This window comes from Ciconia boyciana, chromosome 10 (genome assembly GCF_034638445.1).
Source record: "Ciconia boyciana chromosome 10, ASM3463844v1, whole genome shotgun sequence".
Taxonomy (NCBI): Eukaryota; Metazoa; Chordata; class Aves; order Ciconiiformes; family Ciconiidae; genus Ciconia; species Ciconia boyciana.
Window position 1 is genome coordinate 38,907,817 of NC_132943.1, and position 19,748 is coordinate 38,927,564.

General features: G+C 44.3%; 1 protein-coding gene across 3 annotated transcripts in view; it reads left to right on the forward strand.

Moving 5' to 3' along the window:
• UNC80 (unc-80 homolog, NALCN channel complex subunit) overlaps positions 1 to 19,748 on the forward strand; it is a 131,877-nt gene that overhangs the window by 110,557 nt on the left and 1,572 nt on the right. For 2 of the 3 annotated variants that reach the window (XM_072874364.1, XM_072874362.1), the window contains 10 exons: positions 584 to 709; positions 2,580 to 2,703; positions 3,447 to 3,653; positions 5,185 to 5,369; positions 6,240 to 6,405; positions 7,326 to 7,505; positions 9,499 to 9,637; positions 11,680 to 11,736; positions 17,971 to 18,052; positions 18,558 to 18,669. In XM_072874364.1, coding sequence (XP_072730465.1) covers positions 584 to 709; positions 2,580 to 2,703; positions 3,447 to 3,653; positions 5,185 to 5,369; positions 6,240 to 6,405; positions 7,326 to 7,505; positions 9,499 to 9,637; positions 11,680 to 11,736; positions 17,971 to 18,052; positions 18,558 to 18,669 — 1,378 coding nt within the window. The remainder of the gene's footprint in view (positions 1 to 583; positions 710 to 2,579; positions 2,704 to 3,446; positions 3,654 to 5,184; positions 5,370 to 6,239; positions 6,406 to 7,325; positions 7,506 to 9,498; positions 9,638 to 11,679; positions 11,737 to 17,970; positions 18,053 to 18,557; positions 18,670 to 19,748) is intronic. The other variant, XM_072874365.1, reaches the window with a different exon arrangement.

A 19,748-nucleotide genomic window follows, 5' to 3' on the forward strand; every position in this document is an offset into this window, starting at 1 on the left:
TTTCAAGGAGTTCCAGACAACCAGGTCACATGTAGGTGACTCTGATTCAGACATCTGGGGTCAGGCGAGATGAATCATACTTAGAGTTCCTAAGAACAGACTGTTTGAGAGGAATCTGAACATTGTACAAAACCCGGCTTGGGTCAGACTTAGGACATTATTTTTCAAGTAGATCAGCAAGAGAAGGGAAAAGACGTCCAGTTTCAATGCAGACTTTTTGCTTTGATGACATATTTTTATTTGTTACGGTCGTTACATGACATATCCTCCAACTCTAACTGTTCCACCGGTCCAGTGCTGGTCATTCAGGGCTGGTACTGGGTACATTTATAAATGTACCAGGTTACCTGTGCACTCCTCCCATCCTTGCTGGTTCCCTCTTCTCCCCTCCCTTTCCCTGCTAGAACTCCTTCTCCTCACTGGCCCCAGCTCCCGCAAGGACCACTGGGGGGGCTGGTTCTCCTAGAGCCACCCCAGCTCAGTGCTCGATGGAAGGCCCCTCCATTTCACTGACGTTGGAGGATATGGCATGGATGAAACTGCACGTAGTCAGCTGTGGTGATGTGCTCTGTTTGTATTGCAGGTGATGGGAGTGGTAGGACCCTCCAGTGTGGCTGACGGATTACCCCTTCTTCATCTCAGCCCTTATCTCTCGCCACCTCTGCCCTTCAGCACAGCTGTTGTCCGGCTTGTAGCATTGCAGATACAGGTGTGTCTGCCCTGGCCTGTGGCCAGGCCTGTTATAACTTCTGGTTGAGACACCAACTCATCGGTGCTCTGTTTTCTTTCTGCAAAAGCTGGGCAAAAACTGTGGAACATACACCAAAAATGAAAGAGAAGCAACATGTAAATTCTCCCTTATTTTTGAAGGCTTGAATTGAGCTCAGAATTCACCTGTTGGGACCAAGTCCACAGCAAGCATCCATCAGCTTAACACTGCCATTGAAGTCCAGGGAGTTCGGCTGATTGATGCTGTTTAAGGCTATAACAAGCACATTAGGATTCTCTGCAGGATCTAAGGAGTTATCATAAGTCTCCTGTAACGGGGAGATGGGCCCTGGCCTGGGTCACATCCATGCAACCCTACCTCTTTTCCTGTGGGACCATGTGTGTAACTGAGAGTGGAGTTTGTGCTCTTCTGCTCTTACCTGAGCTGGTCACAGAGTGTGCCAGCTCAAAAAAGCAGGGCAACTTGGCTTTTCAGCTGCTGACTCAATAGCATCCTTGTTGTCCAGAATAAAAAAACCCATCCTGGACTTTTTGGAGAATTCATCGCTATTCCTTTCTCCTAGCAGTGCCATAACTATTACAGAGTCTTTCTGCCTCTGTGTCCCTTTCCCTCCCCATTGGCATGAAATCAGACAGAATGGTGACCAATGAAGGGACAGATTTCCTAATCTAGCTCCAACTTGCGTTTTTAAATATGCATTGGCACATCCAGTTGAATACTTCAGCAGGTATTTCTGAGCAGTGGGGTGGCTTGGGAAGGAGGGCTTGCAGGGACCAAAACACAGTGCTGTCCTTCAGAGCATGAGGCACAAAAGGACTTTTTGGTACCAACTGGCACAGAAAGAGGACAGATTTCTTCCAGCTCTGAGGTAATGGTTCTTTAATCAAAAGCAAAATAAGGGCCACCTTCACCTTATCTGAAATCCTTTCTCTTTTTTTAAGACCAGATACCAAATTAATAACTTTTTTAAAGTGTTGGGAGTTTTTACTTTTATTATCCTCTGCTCCCTGTTCACTCATTCTTTTCATGGGCTTTAGATGTAATGAAAACCAAACGTGTCAGAAAAACACATGAGTAGTCATATTCCTAATACTTCCAGCAGGATATGAAACAGAAGTACTTCACACCCCATCAGAAAACATCATCTCCTGGAATTTCTCAGCCCAGATCTGCAAGCTTGAGGGGTTGCAAGGTTCAGTTGCATTTCACAGCTAAGTCTGTAGCAACTGAGAAGTTGCAAATAAGCAGAGTCCTATTGACAGTAATTTGTATTACCTCCTCTAAAGATGAAAGACCTTTCAGTTTAGGCTTGACTATGCATCAAGAAGTAAATGTGCATTTTGTTTATTTTTCAGGAGTTCATTCTTTGCATTAGGGAGGATGATAGGGCAGCACAAAGTGAGGCAGAACAAAAAATGTGTTCGGGAATAACCTTCATGTTCGGACAGCAGAATATTTAGATCATGTCATTTGTGCAGTTTCCTCTGTTCTTTTTTTATTTCCCATAGTCTGGGTCAGATCCTGATGCCATTCACAGTAGTGCAGAGTTTAGGACGAACACTCAGCTGACTCCTGTGGGATACATCTGATTTTGTTAATGATATCTATGAGTTAGAAATCTGGGCTTCTTACCTCTTGGCTATGACAAGAGCAGGTGACGCCTATGTTACTCTGTGAATTCCTTTTACTCCTGACTAAGTGGTCTCAGGGCTTCTAATTCAATCAGGACATCAATGCCGGTGTTGTACTGTGTAAACAGGATGCCCAGGGGATCGTCATTCCCTGCAGTAACTTGTGTGCGTGATCTGCTGATGAAATCGTTTAATCCTTTCTTATTATTACTGCACAGGCTTTGAAAGAAGATTTCCCCCTAAGCCATGTCGTCTCCCCATTCACCAATCAGGAAAGAAGGGAAGGAATGCTTTTAAACCTACTGATTCCATTTGTGCTCACAGTAGGATCTGGAAGCAAAGGTCTGGCTAATTTAACAAAAAGAATTTTTCTCCCCCTTTTCTGACAACCGATGTTTGTACTTTCCCTGCTCTCTGTTGATTTTTTATTTTGGTTTTTTAATTTGGTTTTCTGTCACTGGCAGTGTGTCAGCTAAGTGCCCTTTGGGTCCGAGACTGAAAAGAGCCCCACTGGGAGAAGTTGTTATTGTTGTTTCTTCTCTTTGTTTCAGCTGTGCCATGATTCTTGAGTCAGCTCTTACACAGATGTGCTCCTTCTTTTGAAACTGGAGTGCAGGGCAAGACAAATCTGTTGTAGCAGAAGCCACAGAGGGGAGCAGAGGTCACAGAAATTGTGTGCCCCTGTGGATCACAGTCTGCCCAATCCATGCCACTTGCCTGGCACAAGTCCTGCTCCTTGCTTTCTTCTATAGAGGGTGATCACTGGTAAATCCCTAAACGAAAGCAAAGAGTAAAGGGAGAGGGGAATGTCAAAAGGAAATGAGATTACGAGACCACTGAACAGGACATTTCTTTGTGCTGTGTAGCTCCTTGTTCATGTGTGTTTGTGTTGGTGCTAAAATAAACTTTGCCTTTGCTTGCAGGAGGAGAAGCAGCATAACAAGGTGTGGGGGACGGAGTTTTGGCTTAGGGGACATTTGAGATTACACCCCATTTTGGAACTGAAGAGGGTCTGGATCTTTTGGGTGTCTTTGATGGGATGTAGCCTGATCTTTCTCTCTCTCTCCCCTCCCAATGCATCTCAGACAGCCCCTGGCTGGAGCAGCCTGAGGTCCTGCTGCTGCTCCAGACTGTTATCAATATCCTCCTGCCACCTCGCATCATCAGCACCTCCCGCAGCAAGAATTTTATGCTGGAGAGCTCCCCTGCCCATTGCTCCACCCCAGGGGATGCGGGGAAGGACCTGCGGCGGGAAGGGCTTGCAGAGTCCACCAGCCAGGCTGCTTACCTGGGTGAGTGATGGCTTCTGCTCACCACTGGGAAGAGACAGAGATAAAATGGAGCGTTCAAGATGGTAGATAGCACCAAAGAAAACCGTCTCAGGCAGGTTTGAGCTCTTTAGAGCTGCTTTAGGTCTTGTCCTGAACAAGGGGCCAGGCCAGAGCGTGAAGCCAGGAGTATCTCTGGAATGTATTGCAAGGTGAGCAGTGTCTGCACTGCACCTGGAGGAGATTGCAGCACAGGTGGAAGTCGCTCGGTTTTCGTACTGCCAGGATATAGGAGTGAAGCCACAAAAGGCAAGTCAGACTGCCTACCAGCCCCTAATATCACAGCTGCACTGGCCCTTGGCTAGCTAGAGTGAAACGTGATGCAGCCTGTCTGCCTGCTGGCCCTGCGCACACACAGTCCTTACTGACTGATATTCCCTCTGCTCACTGTATGCTGCTGCAAGGTAGTACTGTATTTTTTCATGTATGACCCACAGGTGAAAGGAAAGAAAAAATAATCAAATTGGAGATGCAGCAGCAGTGCAAATTATAGGGCTATATGGGGAGAGTTTTGTCTCAAAGCTCTCACTCCTTCAAACAGCTTCTCTGTTTCTGATTTTGTGAGGGCATTTACTCAAAGACTTATATTCAGGTCTTTCTTAACCCATATCTGAGGAATGGGGTAACACTGATGACAAAGTGGCAATTCATCACTGATTTAGTCCCCCACCCCAACAAACCTGGATACAGATGTGTGATGGCTGAGATGTCTTGGCCATCCCATCAAGAAAGACGGAGTAGTCAACTTTCCCCCAACAATTCCCAGGCCTCCCTGTTTGTTCCAGATCAGGGGAGCATGGAAAGGGGGAGATTCCTTGTCTCTCCTGTGAGCTAACTGTTGGTCACTGCCCACTTTAATATAGAGCATTGTTTTGAACCTCATCGCTGTTCCTCCCCATTTGTAATGCAGTGCTCTTGTGAATTACGGCCCTTGGCTTACTGGACCGTGTTTTTGTTTAGATTACATTCTGGCCATGACTCATGCAGCTGCACTGCTAGAAAGGTTCTTTTCATTACCCCATAAATAACCTGGAGGTTATTGTTCTCACAGGGTGACTCTTTGTGTAGATATGCTTGATCAAGGTTTTTGAGGATGTCTGATCAGCCAGGGCTGTGTTCCTGCCCTGAGCTGCTTTCAAAATATCTGAATTCCAGGAAGACAAAAGAACTCTGCAGGGAGGGAAAGGGGAAGATAGAGCAAGAAAATACAGAGGAAATTAGGTGTGAAGTAGGAAAATTTCTCTGGAAATGGGACTCTCAGTCCTGATCCTGAGGCCTTTATTATAAGAAGGTTGCCCTCCTTCCCTGCAGCATTTGGAGTCTGACAGAAAAGACACTTGTGACTCCGAGGTGTGTGGGTGTGCATGTGCACGTGCATGCATGCATGCCTGTGTAGGTTTGTGCCCACTGTGGCCCCCCCATTCCTCCCTCAATGCTTGCAAGGGACACTGATAACATCTCTGACTGCCATCTGCTGGTGTGTGTTCCCCTGTAGCCCTGAAGGTGATCCTTGTTTGCTTTGAACGCCAACTGGACAGCCAGTGGTACTGGCTGAGCCTGCAAGTCAAAGAGATGGCACTGCGGAAGGTGGGAGGGCTGGCCCTGTGGGATTTCCTCGACTTTATCGTACGAACACGGATCCCTATCTTTGTGCTCCTTCGGCCCTTCATCCAGTGCAAGGTAACAGTTGCTTTGGCTCCTGCTAGATCACTCCCTGAAGGCAAGATATCCTTTATTCCTCTGCTGAGAACAGAGGAACGGCATTTCTGGAAGAACTGTGTGTTTATGTAGGGAATGACTTTTCAGAAGTTAGTAGGCCTGTGAACCCTCTGAAATTCAAGAGTATGCCAGTCATACAGGAGCTCTGATCCACAGAGTACAGCTAGTCTTAGTTCCCCTGGGTGGGAAAGTACTATCAGGCTTGACCAAGAGGGTTTGCATGTGGACTTAGTTTTGTAACAAAGACACTCAAAGCACTTGGAAGTAGTGTAGATGCTCTGAACCTAGGAGGGGGTTGGCATGGTTGGCAGAAATCTTCCAGAAATCCCTCTTCTGTACAGAGCCGTGCAATACAGCTAACAGCCAAGAAGGACCACTCCACTTTCCATCTCTTGGGTGAAGGTTCTGACAGGGCTTTTGTGGATGGACAGACAGCTAGGAGGCTGAGGCGGCCAGGGCTTAACTTAATCATGGCTCTTCCCTGCTTACCAGGTAGACTAGCACATGGTACTCCATCTTATTTAGCCTACCGTGTCTCACAATTGGACAGACTAAATCATCTTGGAGGAAGAAGCTGTCTCATGTCTGAGGGTAGAGCTTAGCATAAGGAAGCCCTCATCCCCACGTACCAATGTCAGTGAGGTTTTGATATCTCTTCACTCAAATATAAGTTTGTCCCTGAAAGACAGGTGGAAACCTCATAAGTGGAGTCCAAACCTCACGCCTACAAAGAGGACAGTCTGCTGGCTGCAGGCTCATGCTGGTCTGGAGACTAGTCCCAGTTCCCAGGGCATAATTTCCCCCCAATGCTAACGTGTCCCAATTTTGCAGCTGCTGGCCCAGCCAGCTGAGAACCACGAGGAGCTGACTGCCCGACAGCACATTGCCGACCAGCTGGAGAGACGGTTCATACCACGCCCGCTCTGCAAGAGCTCCCTCATTGCCGAATTCAATAACGAGCTGAAGATCCTGAAAGAGGCAGTGCACAGCGGGTCTGGTAAGGAGGGAAGGGGAGAGCTACGGGCCATCAGCCCAAGCTGGCCAGCTGGCTCACCCGTAAATTAACTTGTGAGGCAGACCTGCCTGCTGCCTAGGAGGAGGATGGGGTAATCCACCCACACCCCGACAGCCTGCCCCTCGATCAGGCCCTATGCCCAGCCCAGCCTTGCCACTGGACAGCCAACAGAAGTCCAGGTTGGTTGTGAAATGCACCTTGTCGTGCCCCTTGTCGTAGCGTAAACTACGTTTGTGTCCCATCTCCCAGCAGCCGCCCATCACTGTCACAGCTGGCTTGTGCAGCCCCAACCCACAACGCAGCAAACTGCTACCCACATCTCTGTAAATCCAAAGCTGCTCGTGTAGAAACGTCTGTCTGTTTGTCAGCAGCAGATCTGTCTCCTCTTTTCTCCTCTTGGTCTCTTTTTGATTTTTCTCTACTCTTACCAGCACGCCGCAGACCAGCGTCCCCGAGCTGACGGTGCCCTGAATTCTCTCTTGCATGAGGGGACACTTTTGTCCTGTAACAGTCACCCTTGTTGCCACGAGATGGCAGCCACTGCTTACGTGCAGCAAGAGATTTTACGTGCTTTGTTCTTAAGAAAGAAAAAAAACTTCAAAAGAAAATGCCTCAGCCTTTTTTTCCTTGGTAATAATTTGCCTTGTTCCTAAATGTTGAAGCTGATCTGGAAAATATGGCACTAAGATTGAGGGAGCAAACCAGACTGCATAAGAAAAACAGACAGAGATTTTGGAGAGATGAAGTGAGCCAGGGCAGCTGTGTCTGTTTTATCACCTCTGCCAACCCCTGCCCCACTAGTCCAGGCAGAATCCGGTGCCCGACGTGACAGGAATGCTTGGCTGGTTATTGATTTCCAGTGCCATCACTGACTTGCGTTTGGTTTTCCCGCTCTTGCGCAGCTTACCAAGGGAAGACATCCGTCAGCACCGTGGGCACCTCCACCTCCGCTTACCGCCTGAGCCTGGCCACCATGTCCCGCTCCAACACCGGCACTGGCACTGTCTGGGAGCAGGACAGCGAGCCTTCCCAGCAGGCCTCACAGGACACGCTGAGCCGCACGGATGAGGAGGATGAAGAAAGTACGTGGCTACTGATTCGAGCTAAGCCCCCAGTATTGAAGATGTTTTCTTGATGCCCCAGAGGATGGCTGGGAGGGGAAGCCAGTTGTCCCTGACCCAGTGTGAACAAAAGGCCCATAAGGGCACGAGGCTAAGAAACTGGTGTGGTCGCTACACAGTTCATGGTGTTAAAGCTTGGGTCGTAACATACCTCCTCATTCCCTCCTGAGCTCTGGGTAGGGTAAAGGGAAGGGCACAGGCAGATTTTAGTGTATGAGACCTCGGCTGACATGCAATCCTCACAGTGCTGACAAGGCGTTAGGCAATCAGTCCTCTCTTTGACCTTCATCATGACAGTAGGCAGGGGCTGTGGCCGGCTCTGTAGTTAGGATCCTGTTCCTGCAGGATCTTAGTACTTCCTGCTCACCATTTCTGTCCAGACGCTCTGACATGGAATATGCTGTCCTTGTGCTGCATGGGATCCAGCTGTGGCTTTCTGCAGGGTGGAATATCTGTGTGCTTGTGTCACTCAATTAACAAAGAGGAAATTAAGCCTTAAATGTCCTGACAACAAAAGCTTGATCTCCTTTTTGGGCAGCTGGCAAGTTCTAGGGTTGCCAGGCTTTCTGGTGCCAGTTTAGAAGGAATGGGATGGTGAATCTTTTGGGGACTAATTTGCAATGACCTGAATACTGCTTTGTCATTTCAGCTGAGTATCATGTTATTCTTGGAATTTTGCCTTCTCTCTGCTTCTGAGCTGTCCATCTGCTTCTGAGTTGTCCATCACTGAGAGCCAGGGTAGAAAACTCTGCTCATATGTCATCAGGCATCATGTCATCCCTACTTTAGCAGGGATACTGTCTTCTGGTGCTGCAATGGTTGGTTGCCTCAATGCCTGAAACTCAGGCGCTTCACTTCTGTATTTGAGGACTGCTGACTATTCCCCAAAGACATTAAACAAAGAGTGAAAATGGGTGGCTCAAAAGAAAGGCCTGTGAACTTATGGCAGAATTGCCTTTTGGGAAAGCACAGTTAGCCTGAAATTTTCCAGGCTCAGCCCAACTTTATTTTAGCTGGGTTCATCACTAAACATTGTACAATCCCGCCAGTATTGTGCTGCATCGCTCAGATCCTCACTGTGGCAAACTCTGGTTTCAGCCTCAGATTAATTATGAGCCACTGTGCGGAACAAGGAGTGCTATCTTCCTGTTTGCTTGCAGCAGTGTTACTTCAGCCCTGCCTTGGCTTAATGCTGCCATAAAATATTTCAGTATAGCAAAATTGGAAAGGTAAAAAAGAAAAGAGAAAATTACACAAAACTTCCCCTTTGTTTTATTTGTTTGTTTGTAATTAAAAGTTGTTGTGGTAAAAACCACAACAGAGTCATTTCTTTCCAGGTACTTTGTATAATTTGAAACAGTACTGAAAATTTGAAGCCATCCTGATCACAATCCAACTGTCTGCATAACTCAGTTGCAGTAGGATGTATTTGACTCAATTTATCCAACTTTTTGGTGATATTTTAAAATATGTGTCCCAAAGGGTGTTAAAGGGTGTTAGTTCTGCATTTTGCTGTTATATGTTTTATCTTCTGTAACAGTGCTTTGCTATATCATAGCAGCAGTTTATTTCACACCAGCAAAATGTCCAGTTACAACTTTTATGCCAGAGAACACTGTATATTAACACACAATTTATTAATCATAGGCATTAAGCCCTAGCGGAAGCTGAATTCCCCAAACACGTTTTCCTGAGAGCCGTATAAGCTGAAAGCGTACATAAATCCCTGCCCCATGTGTGCTGGGTTTCTCATCCTGCAGAGTTTTATGCATATGTCTTTCTGAACTGCGACTGTAAAACCTAATGGAAGTATTCAAATTTGCAGGCTTGGGGTCTTGGTAAGTAAATGCTGGGTACACCTTTGGCATCCTGTTATCTCTTGACAACTGTAAATATGTGGGTGGGGTTTGGGGCGGTTGTTTCCTCTCCTTTCCTGTTTTTTCTTTCTTGCTAGATGACTCCTTGAGCATGCCCAGTGTGGTAAGTGAACAAGAAGCATACCTTATGGGTGCCATTGGGAGGAGGCGGTTCTCCAGCCATCTCTCCAGCGTGTCTGCACCTCAGGCTGAGGTGGGCATGTTACCCAGCCAAAGGTAACAACATGGGCTTTTCACCTTTCCCATTACATTCAGAAATTTCAGCAGAAATGGTGCAGGTATATTATGTGTACATCGGAGATGTGGGGTACTAGAATCCGTGCCAGCATAGTGATGCTAAATTTATTCACCCTGACATAGTGTTGGACCAAGGGTGCAGGGTTGGAAAGAAAGATTTTTCAGGATGATCTGTGTTGCGTAAGGTCCATAAGAACAAGCTGTCATCCATAGAAACCTTCCTCTTAAACACTTTCAGAAACCCTCAGCACTATTATTTTCCTCTGCTACTACCACAGATAGCAAAAAGGAAGAGCATGATTTTGGGGTTATGCACTGAACCAGGGGACCGTACACAATCTGTGTAGGGAGTGGAGAGGAATCCTGAGAAGCCGGGAAGGGGGGCAGAGGCATCCTGTTTGATTTACTTCGTTTTCTTCCATGTAGTCTTTGTCCTTCCTAGAACAGTAACTAGCTCATCACAGAAACTGAATGTCAAGTTCAAAGATGGCATTTAGTACTGTTTAAAACCAGAAATATACTTGTTGATAGAAATAACTTTGAATGCCTTATTCCTGGTTAACATGGAGTGGTGAGAAAGAGATTGGAATTTGGGAAATGTACATCTTTAGAAGATGTAGAGAGAAGTTTTGCATTTAAAGGTGATTTTTTTTCCTAAGCAAGCAATGTTTATTGTTTTATTTGTCTGCAACATAGTTATCCAAGGATATCTGACAATGGACAGATTAATTTATGTTATTTCCTTTGAACCTTTAAAGAATAAATTCTACGTTATCTCTTGACCAGCCTTGTAAAATCAAACAACATTGTTCCCTCCCCAGTCTTGCTTGGAATTAAAGAAATAACCTTGATACATGAAGGAAAAGTAACAGCTGTGGTACATACCAGCAGAGATAGGAGAAGTGATTTACAAGAGAGAGGTTACACAGATTTTATCTGGGAGTTTTCACAAAAGGGCTTACAGGAACTCATTTGACTTTTGAACTCAATTGATTCAGTCCCTTTGTTTCTTGAAAAATTAATATGCAAGACTGCATTTTCCTCAATCTTTCACTACCATCTTCAATGCATAAACTTCATAAGAGTCACAGTTGACTGATAGCAATGTTTGCTTTGTGCAATCCCAAGTCATGGTGATGCCGAGAAAAAAAGACTTTAATTACAACAGAGCTTTGCTCTGTACTTTTTAAGTACATGGTATACCAGGAGAATTGCTTTTCATCTGTGTAGGGAAAGTACAAGCTCAGTAAGCATAATCATAGTACACAACGTCATGCCCTTTTTAGTTATGGATGGTCGCTGGGCTTTCAGACTGCCTCACAAATGTAAACTAATTAATGTTAACTAATATTATTATTGCTTTCCTGGTAGCCCAGCAGACTGCTTGCTTTCTTCCATCTTTTTCCTATGGGCTGAGAAGGCTGCTCCTGCCCAAATGGCTGAAGTATAGAAAAGCAATGTGATTGTGTACTCGTTTGCCAGGGTCCACACTAGCTGTTTACTTACAGTTTCACTGCACTACGAGACCTTGTTTTCCAGATGTTTGTCCTTCGAGTCGTACCAGAAGGAGAGTGGTCTATAGCTCATGGGAGATAGGTTAGCCCTCCCTCAGGAAGAAGTGGCTCTTGGAGAAGGGGGAAGATAAAAGCTTTCTATGAAGCTGGAAGTAAATAGAACCAAAATAAATGAAAATGCTGCAGGAAAATGGCTTTGAAAACAGTTCCCTGCCCTTATTTCCTGTGGAAACACATCCTACCGAACTTCTCAGCTCCCCGATTCTCAGCAGAGATGTAGAAGTCTCCATGTAGCGTAAACTCCCTCCAAAGACTGCTCCTGTTATCAGATGTTCTTTCAGCTCCTCTGATCATATATGTGCTGTTGAGCGTGCGAGACCAATTAATGTTACCGTCCTTTTTTTACTTTTTTATTCCGTTGATATTTTTTCCCTTGAAAACAGAGACAATCGCATGCTTTTTGCATTTTCTTTCCCTAAATTCTTAATCTCCCTGCCCCTCCTGCAGTGAACCTAATGTCCTCGATGACTCCCCGAGCCTGGCCACTGAGGGCAGCCTCTCTAGGTACAGTGTTAACACTACCTGTCTGTCAGTGTGTGTGCTGGGAAACGAGCCGTTTCCAATCTCCGCTGTCTCTTCCCCTCACCTTTTGTTGCTCTTTCCATCTCTGTCTCTTGTGGCTCATTGATATTCAGGCCTGCAAGTCAAAGGTGTAGCAACCCACCTTCAGTTTTCAGCTTTGATTGCCAGTAACTTCGAGGAGGCTAAGGGGAAGGGGAAAGAAAAAGCTGTAGCAAGTGAAGCAGCGGTCTGGCTGGCTAGCCTCGGGGTTTTCCCCTTGTTTAGCAATTGCTTGAAAGGCATGAGAAAGATTATCCACGAGGCATTAGCTGTAGCCTGTTATAAGCATTAGTCTGGAGGCTTATATAAAACAGAGACATCTGTTTTTCCATTCATCTCACAGTGCTGTCACCACAAAAGACTTAATAACAATATCAAGCTGTGTTCTTTAACATTCAGTAATAAAACTAATTATGATAACTCCCGTGGAATATAGTTCTCTGTGGATGCTTTACAGTAATTCTCATTATTTTTACAAAGTGTTTCCAATTCTCAAATGACAGCTTTAGAAAGCTTGCAGGTGAACACCATTAATACATATTTAAAATTGCCGTCAGTGCCAGAGTTCAGGTCTAGCTGTTCCCCATTACCCGTGGACAGGGGAGTTTGTGTGCAAACAGCGTTACTGCCATGCCTGTCAAATGGGTCAGGAGTGAGCTTAGAAGGGAGGTCTGCACCTTTAACGGCCAGCTCAGTCGTGTTAATCATCCTTACTGTCCTGCTGCTGTGCTCGCACCTCTCAACCCATCATCGCGAGGTCGGAGAGCTGTCATTAGTCCCAAGAGCATCTCTGTTTCCTTCCAGAAGAACACAGCCCCTTACGTTGGCAACACAGAGGGTAACACACTATTTCATTACTTTACCACGCCAGCTGAAGATGTGGATATGTTGAGAGGCGTTTGTGTGAATGGTTTTTATTTTGTTAGCTTGGTTTTAGATGTCAGCAGTGGCTTTTTGGAGTGGGGACAGGCTGCTTTGTTCGTTTGTTCATTCTTCTCAGCTGACAGATGGAGAGTTTATCATTGGTGGTGTCACTGAGATCATCCCATGATTCATGGTGTCCTTTGTGTGCGTGAATCCTGCTTTGGCAGATCGGTCTCTAATTGCTGCTACTGTAGGAGTGGCATTAGGAAAAGACATCGGCTTGTTGGCAGAGGCAGGAATACTGTTATCTGGTTTTGTGATAAAGCAAAATGGATGGCATGGTCATCTGAGCATGTTTTGGGGCCTAAAGAGAACAGAAGTCATTCAACCAAAGAAGTTAAGTGCCGTCCCTTAAGTAGAACTAAAAACTCACTACAAGTTGAGGAGGATGAGGAAGGAGAAGGTCCGTATCTGAGTTAAAGCCATAATGACCTGATACCAGGTTACATCAGTGTTGAATTTGAAATGTTTTGATCTTGTTAAGTGGGGGGAGTCACTCCTAATAACGGTGGTGAGGCTGAGGAATATCCTCAGCTGAGGATATTCTGAGGTGGTGAGGCTGAGGAATATCCTCAGAATATCCTCATCTGAGACAGCTAAGTCAACAGATGAGCTCGAATGCAATAATTTATTTTGAACCCTGAAATGTAATCAGCTGTACAGTGGGTTCCTACTAATTTCTGTCACACCAATTTTCACAAGGGACCAGGACACTGTATCCTCCACTCGGCTCTATGGTACAGAGATTTCCTTAGGCAAAGAGGTTAACAGATGTACTTGGGAGTCAGTTCTGTTGAGTTTTATTATTCTTTTCAAGGAGCGGGCACTAACATCTGAAGGAGGGGCAGCAGGGCTGCAAAGCCTGAGAAAGAACGATGACAGGGAAATACTGCAAATTCTTATAAAAAGGCTAGGTTACAGTTCTGTAAAGAAGAAAAGATGTTTCAACTGCATTGTTAAATGTGCAAATTGGATTCCTCCTCTAAAGGACAGAAGTAATAAAGCAGACGTTGTAGGAGCTTATTGTGCTGTGGGGATCACAGGACAGAATAAATGTGTTTTCATATTCAGGAACATTAGTTTTGAATAAAGCAGGCTTGAGTTTTTCTTACATAACTTTGATTTCGGCTGGAGCACAATGATCACAACTGTTTAGGATTGCCTTCTGAATTCAAAAGCTGATGTTTAGTCATAACTGACACAAAGAAATAAATCATACGGAGACTAGACCCTTATGGAAGGTAGGAGTTTTAAATAAATTAAATAAATAGTGACAAACACAAAAAAGAATAAAGTTTGTTTCCCTTTCTTCTATAGCAATTAGAGCCAGCCATGGAGAAAAGCAAGGAAAACAGGAAGGGGATAGCATTTAAGTGCTCAGAAGTAAATAGATAGCATGGGGTACAGGGCTGAGGAGCATGTGTCCAGCTTCGTGATTTGCTGTGGTTATAATCTGAGAGGTGAGGATATTTTCCCAAATCAGAAAGGAAGAAGAATGAGAAGTCACTGTAATGGAAATCTGTTGCACAAACACATTTTCCTTTAATGTTTGTTGTTATGCCTATCTTAGCTTAATGGTGCCTAATAGGGAAAACCAGAGTGAATTCACATTGCCAGGGCAAGCGTAGCAGATCTAACAGTAACTGGGCTAGGATGTGTCTGGGAATACAAGAGCTGGACTTCATCCACATTTTAACCCATTCTCCACTGGCCTTTGTCCACTAACTCTCTCATTCAGATGTCTTGGGACACAAAGTGTGTACGTTCTACCATAATGGCGTGGCAAGCATGTATACCTTTTTAATAGACATTTAAACTCCTTGCTTCCTTTCTCCCTCTTTGTTTTCTTCTTTTTTTTTCTTTCTTTTTTTTTTTTTTTGGCTGCATGGTTTCTTGTAATTCATGAGCATCATTTATTATAATTGCCAACCTGATAAAGTTTCTTTTAGCCCCCACTGTGTGACTGCGCTGTCATTTCTTGTAGTGCTGGCAACATGCTTCCACGAAGCTGGGTTTGTTTGATCTTTTGCTCACCTGTCTCTGCCCTAACTATGTAATGGGAGTAACATTACTGTGAAGATAAAACCCCTGACAGAGATACTCAGAGAGTGACAGAGCACCTTTGTGATGGGCAGGAAAAAAATCTGTTTTGTTATTCCCAAATAAAGCTGGTTTCTGTACTGCAGAAAAACCCTTCTTATTGATCACATTGCCACAGGAGGGAAACGTACTGTCAGCTGAAATGGCATTTGATTCAGTGTTCCTTGATTGGGTCCCACGGGCTGCCAGAAAAACAGTATACTCCTGGTCAGGTCTGGTAAACAAGGAGAGACAGAAAAGGAGGGAGGGAGGGCTACACAGAGCCAACAGTCTGCCTGCCACACTAATTTTCATGGAAACAAGATCAGTAGTGCTGTTCTTTGATGTGAAAAGAAACCCTCACAAACCCTCATGAAGTGAAGGGTTATATCTGAAAATTCAGTCACTCATCTGAAATTTGCAGTCTTTATGATTCTCTCTCTCTTTCCTTCCCTTCTTCAATATTTGGGGATAGAAGGCAAAAAGACAGCCACAGCAGGACTGTGCTGTGCGCAGGCGGCTCTGCAAAACTTGGCTTCTCTCTGGTCCACCATTAGCCTGCAATAGATATCTGCAATTTCAGCTCGTAAGATCATCCCAAATTATACCAATTTGTGTAATGATTCAGTACTGGAAATAAACATCCACCAGCTCACTAAACTCATTTCACTTATGATATAAGCCAGGCTGAAAATCCCAGACTCCAGCAGGAAGACACAAAGTCCAGCCTTTCTTTTGCTCACCTATTGTTTGTCTTCAGTGCACAGATTACTCCATGGGAAGCGGTTTTTTCCTCATGTATAGCCTCTGTGCCTTCATGCGGTCCATGTACTCCCTTTATTTAATGACTTTTTCAAAGTGTTTTCATGATGCATGTGAAATGAGTTTGTTTCACCACTATAAACAGTGTTTTGTACTGCATATAATCGTAGTCTTTCTGCTACAGACATTTATGTCTCCTCAGTCATAGAACTAAGAGTTACTGTTCCTTCATCAGAAATTGTAACAGTATTCTCAAAAGCTAATCCAATAGAAAATTATTTTTTCAAGACCTTCTCCAGCTAATTCCTACTTAATACACATACCGGTAACTACTCTAAAAACTTCTTAAAATTCAGAGGAATACGTTTTTATGTAATCCTAGAAACAGAAGATTAAGACAGTTCTCCAAGCTGTAATTTCAGGTAGTCTGGATCACAAATCTAAAGACTAATTTAAGTGCAGCCTCTTTGCTTTACTAAGGAATGATATGTTGCTTCTGGACCTACCAGTCATATGTGCCGCTGTCATTGTCTGGGTCAAGAACACAGTCCTACTAACAGGAAGTAACTTTGAGGACTCTGCTTATTCATAGGCGGGTGTTTGCATTATGTTTAGGATGCTTTGTATGTAAATCATGTCAATACCCTACGTAAAAGCTGGAAAATATGTTCCAGAGACTGGTGATCTCATTTGCAAGAGCTGTCTGAGGGAGAAAAGGACTCAAATATATCTTGTTTGTTCTGGCTTTGAGCTTGCAGAAGCTTTTCTGTTTTTTTCCAAACCACTGCAGCTGTGGTGAGATTGCCAAGGGCATGCCTAGGCTTATTAGGCTGTGGCCAGACAATTAGAAGAGAAACAGCTTCAGAGTCTTAAGATGTCTCTCTCCTTGAAGTTGCCTGTTGTCTCCCCAGCAGAGCTGGTAGAAACACACGCATATGGTTTAGTGCAAAGTCTGGCTGTAGTTTAAACCGATAAGGGGGGAAGGAATAGGACTTTCAGGTCAGGCAACCAGACTTTGACCCGAAGTAGACCAGGAAGCTCTCGTGTTCTGTTCCACCAAACCTTCTAAGGGCAATAACTTCTGGCAATGTGAAGAATGAGCTGTTCAGGGGACAGAACTTTTTAAGCCTCTCCACAGACATCCTCCATGCCTTGTCTGACCATGTCCTTAGGTTTGTCTCCTTCCTCCGCTCCTGTAAGGTCAGGTGATAAACCTTCAGTCTGTTGGTGGTACTGAGCTCCTCCAGGGAGATCCAAGGAAAACATCTAGAGAGAAGAATGTTGTTTTCCTTTAGATTAATGCAGGCCAAAGGCAAAATGGATTGTAATACTGAATCTTCAACAATGCATACCAGATATAGCTGGAAGTTGCTTAAGTAGGACGTGTGGCTCAGTGGATTCCAGTCTGTCCCAAATAAGCAGCTGCCTGATTTAAAAGAAGTCCATCTTAAATGTTAGTTGCTATTGTAACCATATGTCTCTCAGACATAGTTCATTCAGCTAAAATGTTTTGTGACCACTGTCTGCTAAATGACCAATTTTTAACTGTTTGGAGGAATACAGTGCTTTGATAAAAATGAGGGGAGGGTGGTATTTTTATATTAAGTAGATTAAATGGTCAGTTGAATGGTAGGATGAGATGGTATCTAGCTGAGTGTGTTTTATTGCTAAAGATTCTTTTACTGCAGATTTTCAGATATTTTGTGCCAAGATATTAAAAACTAAAAAGCTGTGTTTATATATATATATATATATATATTTCATGTTTACTTGTCTTTTTTGTTTGTTAGCCACAAAAAGACTTAAGGCTGCAAGTGTTGAGTGTGGGGCCTTGTTCACATAACTCATGCATCCATTATGTGAATGGATCCTTTGTCACGTTGTGTTTGGTTTTTGTTTGTTGACTTAAATTGAAATTAAAACCAGATGACAAAATTGTGATGAGGCTGTGGAGTCTATTTGGGAGGAAAAAAAAATAGCTTTTACAAAATTGTCCTTGAAAAAGGAAACGCAAACAAGAGGCTTTTGAGCTAGGAAGCTGATATTCTTGCCTTTATTGATGAAGCCCATGTGGCAAAGGATGCAGAGAAGTGAGTGTTGCTCAGTGGGATGCATCAATCAATGACTGAAAACTGAAATCTGCAGTTATTTATATCTGGATGCTACCTGTGCGTGGCCAAGTCCTGAATGCCATGACTCCACCTCCCACCCTTTCCTAAGCCCTGGAAGCCACAACCCAACAGACACGTCCCCCCCATCCTTCAAAGACAGTATTGCTCTTTGAAGTGACTGTGCCATTAGTGGTTGGTTGGTTGGTTTGTTTATTTATTTATTTTAGTCACAATTGCCAGGACACCTACTAGTTAAACAGGGTGCTTCTGTGCTTGGCCTAATGCTGTCAACATCTAACAGGGTGGCAAGCGTGCAGAGCGAGCCAGGACAGCAGAACCTTCTTCTGCAGCAGCCCCTGGGGCGGAAGAGAGGCCTACGGCAGGTGAGAACATGGGGAGTGAACAAACCTTCTCTCCTGGTTGAGTTGGTTTGTTTTTTCTTGTCTGTGTCTGTTTTGAAATGAATGGTGGATGTGATATGTCCCTTTTACCTCACTGGTGATACACTAGTGCAGTCAGTTGAGTTTGCAGGAACTAAAGCACACGTCATAGCTGTGAGGACTGACAAATCCCTAAGAGAGGAGGTGCACTTTGTTTTGAATTCCCCAATCTTTTCCTCTGACGGCTTTTTTTTTTTTTTTTTTTAAAATTAAATGATGGTCACACAATCTGCATTGCATTACATTCAATATTGAAGCTGAAAAGGCACAAAACCCAGAAGTTTATATGAAGATGTCTGAGCCATGGAAACTTTAAAACATATATCTGCTAAAAGCAGAGTGAATGGACATCTAGAGGAATAGGCAATGATGATCTGTTCTCCTTACAGAGGAGAAATTGTGTAATATGTGAACATACATCAGCCTAACTCTTTCTTCCAACGTTTAGCTTCGACGACCACTGCTGTCACGTCAGAAAACTCAAACGGAGCCTCGCAGCCGTCATGGAGCTCGACTTTCAACCACGCGGAGGAGCATCCAGCCAAAACCAAAACCTAGCGGTAGGGCAGTGCTGCATTTCCAGAACCAGCACTTCGTATTTGAAAGTAGAAAATACTGCGTTGTTGTTTTAGCTTAAAGGAAAAGTTAGTATGTTTGAAGAGTATGTAAGTTGTTTTCATCGTAGAAATAAGAGGTGCCATGTTTTACTAGTTTGTGCTTGGTTCAAGTTGGCAATGAAATTATTACCATCAATTTGCTCTTCGATAGCCTGTATTAAAGTGAAGTCCCAACAGTTTTATCCTTTTTCCCTAGTAAGCAGATATCCTATCAGAAAATCACCCCCTCAAAACACTTTGATGGTTTCTCCACAGGTTTTCAAGGTGAAACTGGACATGGACAGTGAATTATCCTGTCTCCTAGAGGTGTGGAGAATTTAGGGGGCAGGTGTCCTCCATTCAGAATGCCTTGTCCAAAACCTCCAGATGTGCCAATCTTGAAGCTGCTAGTGGGAGCAGTAGAAGGAAGGAAATTTCCCATCATTTGCAAGCTTAGCAGTTCAGAGCTTTAAGGGTTGTATATGGAAATTAATATAGGACTGTTCTAGTCTTTGCTGCATCCATGCAGTACATTTCCAGGAGTGAGCACTGCCAAGCAGAGCAGGTAGCTGTATTCTGTACTATCTGAAGTGAGCGGTTAACTTTGGAGGAAACGCCTGGAAGCGCAAAGGTTGCTTGCGAACTTTCTGGGTTTCTAACTACTCAGCCAGGGCTGTGCTGGGGCAACAGCGCTGCTGGAGATGTTTGAAACATAAAGGATGACCCAAAATAATTCAGAGCAGGAGCAGGGATATCAGATTTACTGTTAAGTTTTAGTCTAGCTGTCTTCACCCTGTGCTGTTCTATTATTCCCAGATAGTGGACTCGGTCTGTGGCAGCAATGGGGGGCAATCAGCTGCCCTCTTTCTTTTCTCAGATTACCTGCAAAACCTTGAGCATTTCCCTTATATATTTGCATCTCAGTTTTTCCTTTTTTAGTTGAGGGCAGAAATGCCTAACTCACATGTGAATTCAAGTCATTATATTCTTCTGGGATGGAAAGACGTTATGGGTGGCATTTATCTCACCAAGCCATGACAAAG